The 3,454-nt window shown below is 42.5% G+C and overlaps 1 protein-coding gene across 1 annotated transcript in view; it reads left to right on the top strand.

Annotated features, from left to right (window-relative positions):
- The window catches only part of LRRC40 (leucine rich repeat containing 40), a gene marked incomplete at its 5' end in the record, with an annotated part of 15,563 nt that overhangs the window by 5,332 nt on the left and 6,777 nt on the right, over positions 1–3,454 (top strand). The window contains one exon of the mRNA XM_010015808.1: positions 1,988–2,033. Coding sequence (XP_010014110.1) covers positions 1,988–2,033 — 46 coding nt within the window. The remainder of the gene's footprint in view (positions 1–1,987; positions 2,034–3,454) is intronic.

Genomic DNA, 3,454 nt, shown 5'->3' with positions numbered 1-3,454 from the left:
CTTTCCCTAGAGGAGTGTGGATTTCTGTTCTTCATCTCCTACTTGCCTGATTTAAGGCTCTAGGATTCAATTTCCAGAGCACATTTGGTAGCAGATGCGTTTTGGGCAATGACAATCTGATGTACTACCTTTGGTTTAGGATAACCTGCACCTCAGACCTCTGTTCTTTGTGTAGGTAACCAGCAGTGCGAAGGTGTGAGTAGACAAGTACATAGGGCAGGAGGGAGGCTGGAGCATGGGCACTGGTGCTGCTGTAGAATTCCCTCTTATTTTTTGCCCCAGCAAACCCCTTTTCTCATAGGTGGTATATATGTTTCTGTGGTTTTGTCAGTGTTAAAAGCTTACAAAGCTCTGGGATTCTCTAAAAATAAGCAACACTGAAGACTGTTGAAAGGGAATTTTGTAGTATCTGTCAAAAGAGAGAAAACGTGTCTCTTAGTTACTGAGCTCTGTATGCACTAAATTAGTGAGCAGGGCTTCAGTGGGTGAAGTCGTACATGATTCCACAGTTCAAAGTTGGCTTAAAATGTACCTGCAAAGGAGTTAGATTTCCTGGTTACTTGACTTCTGGTATTCCCTGGCTTCTGAGGGTTTGCTGTCTTTCAAATGTAGGAGCACAGATTTGTGTAACTTCTTGTGTATGTTTCAGATTTGTAGCAACTAGAGGTACAAGGATTCCATCACAATATTTTATACTTACACTGTCTTGATCCATTACCAACACTAAATTCATCTAACTGCAATTTTATACGGTTGTCCAGATTTTTCACACTTGATTTAGAGGAGTAGTTGCTAAAGTTTGTGGGGTTCCCCAGGCACTTCTTAGAAGCAGGGAAATGCTGAGATTATGCATTGGTGGGGCCTGGGGGTAAGTACAGTCTGGCACGCACCGATTCTTCTGTTGTCCATCCCTGCTCCGTCTCATCTTTCCCGTTTCTCACGCCTCTCATTCTAGTTCCAAACTCATTCTTGTTTCTTGGTGAATTTCCAGTCAGTTTCTGTTAAATCCTAGTCCTCCTTTTTGCATAACATACCATTGCCTGGCTGTTGAGCTCTCCCTTACCTGCTCTTCTCTCCATGCAAGCCACGTGGCTGTTACTTAGCTTCCCCTTTGACCTTCACCTTTTCCTTAAAAGTTTCCTGTTTCTTTTATACTGGCTTCCATTGACTTGCTCAGCACGTGCCTGCAGTCACTCCCAGTCTCCTCAGGCCTCTCTTTCTCAGTCTGTTGTCTTCTGTTTCTGTCATCTCACCAGATACCAGGTGAGAGTTCCTTCCTTCCCAGCTTCCACATTTTCTTTATCCCCTCTCCATTCAGATCAACCAGTCTCTTACTGTGTGTAATACAGATGTCAGCTAGAATGAGACATGTTAATTCATATTCAGCACTTCAGTCTACGTGTTTAAAGCATGTAAAATCATAAGGAAAACCTAACTTTGTCCTAAACCAAATGGGCTAGATGAGATTATGCTTAATTACTGTAGCTTGTGCAGCAAGCACAGTAACTGTGTTTGACCGGTAGAAGGTGTTATGGGAGGATTGAAAGTCAAACTTTTGGAGGACTGAGCTGTTAAAAATCCATGCAAATGGTGTCAGCTGCAGTGTTTTCCCACCATTTATCGTTCTGGACCTAAAAAGGTACCAGAGCACTGAACAGTCACCTTCACTGACAAGTTTTACATGTCTGCTCCAAAGCACAATTGTGCTAGGCCCTTTCAAAGGGAAGACTATGTTCGGAGCATTTTTCCGTGCTCTTGGAAGTGCCTATCTGTTTCAGGTACAGAGCTAAAACTGTGGAGCCTGAGGTCAGGCTGGAGTACGGAACCAAACTGGTAAATAAGCACGTTCAAAGCTGCTGTGAAGAGGGGTTTTCTGTGGGAAGTATTAGGTGGGTTTTAGTCACCAGTGCTGTGGGATTGTCATTCCTGCACTGTCAGAACAGACTGCCTGGCAAAGGCTCACTGACTTTGTTTGTTTATTTTGAAGAAAGGCACCCAGGAGCTTCTGAAATACCTGAGAAGCAAAATCCAAGGTATGTTGCTCTATTGCATTACATTTTAAAGGGAATCTGTCTAAGAAATGAAAATGAATTAGAACCTCCTGAGGGTGGCTCTTTAAATCCAGGTTCCTCTGATTACCCTGCAATTACCCTGAGTTTTCTTTACTCAAGAGTTTGGTCTCACATTGGACAGTGCTGTTCTTTTTTCTTACTCTGTTAGATAATACTGACTGGCAGATGTTCCTTATTGAGGAGTATCATTTAGAAAAAGAATCTTCAGTATTTTTCCCCTGCATTTATGCATTTTATATGAGGAATTCCAGTAGCTTCTCTTATTTCTTCTCTGAACTTGATGGGAAGTTTACATAAGACGAAACGACTGAGTTCATGGATCATGTTAAATATCATGTGGAAGTGATTATGCTGCACTTAGATGTCAAAATATGCTTAACCTCTTAATTTAGAAGGAGCCTTGATAATTCATGCAAGCAACCTTTATTGAAAATGGCATGTGGGAATTTTCCTTTTGGATTAGTGGGTTTTCTCTCCTTCTGCCAGAGGATGGCAGTATTAGTTAGGCTACCGCAGCATGTAAAATTGCTTCAGAACATCAGGTTCCATGCAAATGTGACATATTAACTTGACAAAAATTAATTGAATGCCAGAGTACATGCTCAGAAGCTTATCTGGTGAAGTACAGTAGATAATGTAATTGTGGGTAATGAAATGTCCTGCTTGGCAGCAGCGCTTCTGAGGTTATTCGACATGCTGTGGCATCTAAGTTGGAGCTGGAACAGTAGCAGTGCTGTTTCTGTAGAGGCTTAAATGGGAAAAAAGCTTGGCTTTGGCCCTTTTGACCTTCCCTAGTGAAAGGACAACTAGTTGTGGTTAGGCACAATTGTTAATAGACTTCTGTTAGTGACTGCTGCTGATTTCCAAGGAGTTTTGCTTAGTTTCTTTTAGTGGAAGTTGGATTTATCACAGGTTTGGACTTTTAGCTGAGCTTCGCCCTGCTTACGTGTGTGTGAGTCCCTAGGATGTGAGGCCACACCTCATGTGTGCAGAGCAGTGCTTTTAATCAGCATTTCTGAAGTGTTCCAAGTTGCCTTTGCAACACCAAGAGCTTTTGTGTGATTGTAACAGAGGAGGGTGCGATGAGGGTGTGTAAATACTGATGTGGTCAGATTTGCTGTTCTGGAGACAGGTGATCTAGATCATCATTTCTAGCCCAATTCCCTGCTTGTTTCCAGCTCCTTCCCCTGTGGAGGCAGCTGCCTGTGCAGGCTCTTAGCTAGTGTAACATCTCCATTGCTTCCTGACCTATCTAATAAAATTCACATCAACCCCTCTCCTTCCCACCCCCACTAAAAACCCAACAAACCCGAACAGACCAGAAACCTGGGATTATAGAGAACCTTTACTAGAAAATACTTGAAATACTCTGAATCAGATAA

This window comes from Nestor notabilis, unplaced genomic scaffold (genome assembly GCF_000696875.1).
Source record: "Nestor notabilis isolate BGI_N333 unplaced genomic scaffold, ASM69687v1 scaffold596, whole genome shotgun sequence".
Classification (NCBI taxonomy): Eukaryota; Metazoa; Chordata; class Aves; order Psittaciformes; family Psittacidae; genus Nestor; species Nestor notabilis.
This window is presented reverse-complemented; position numbering and strand designations above follow the sequence as displayed.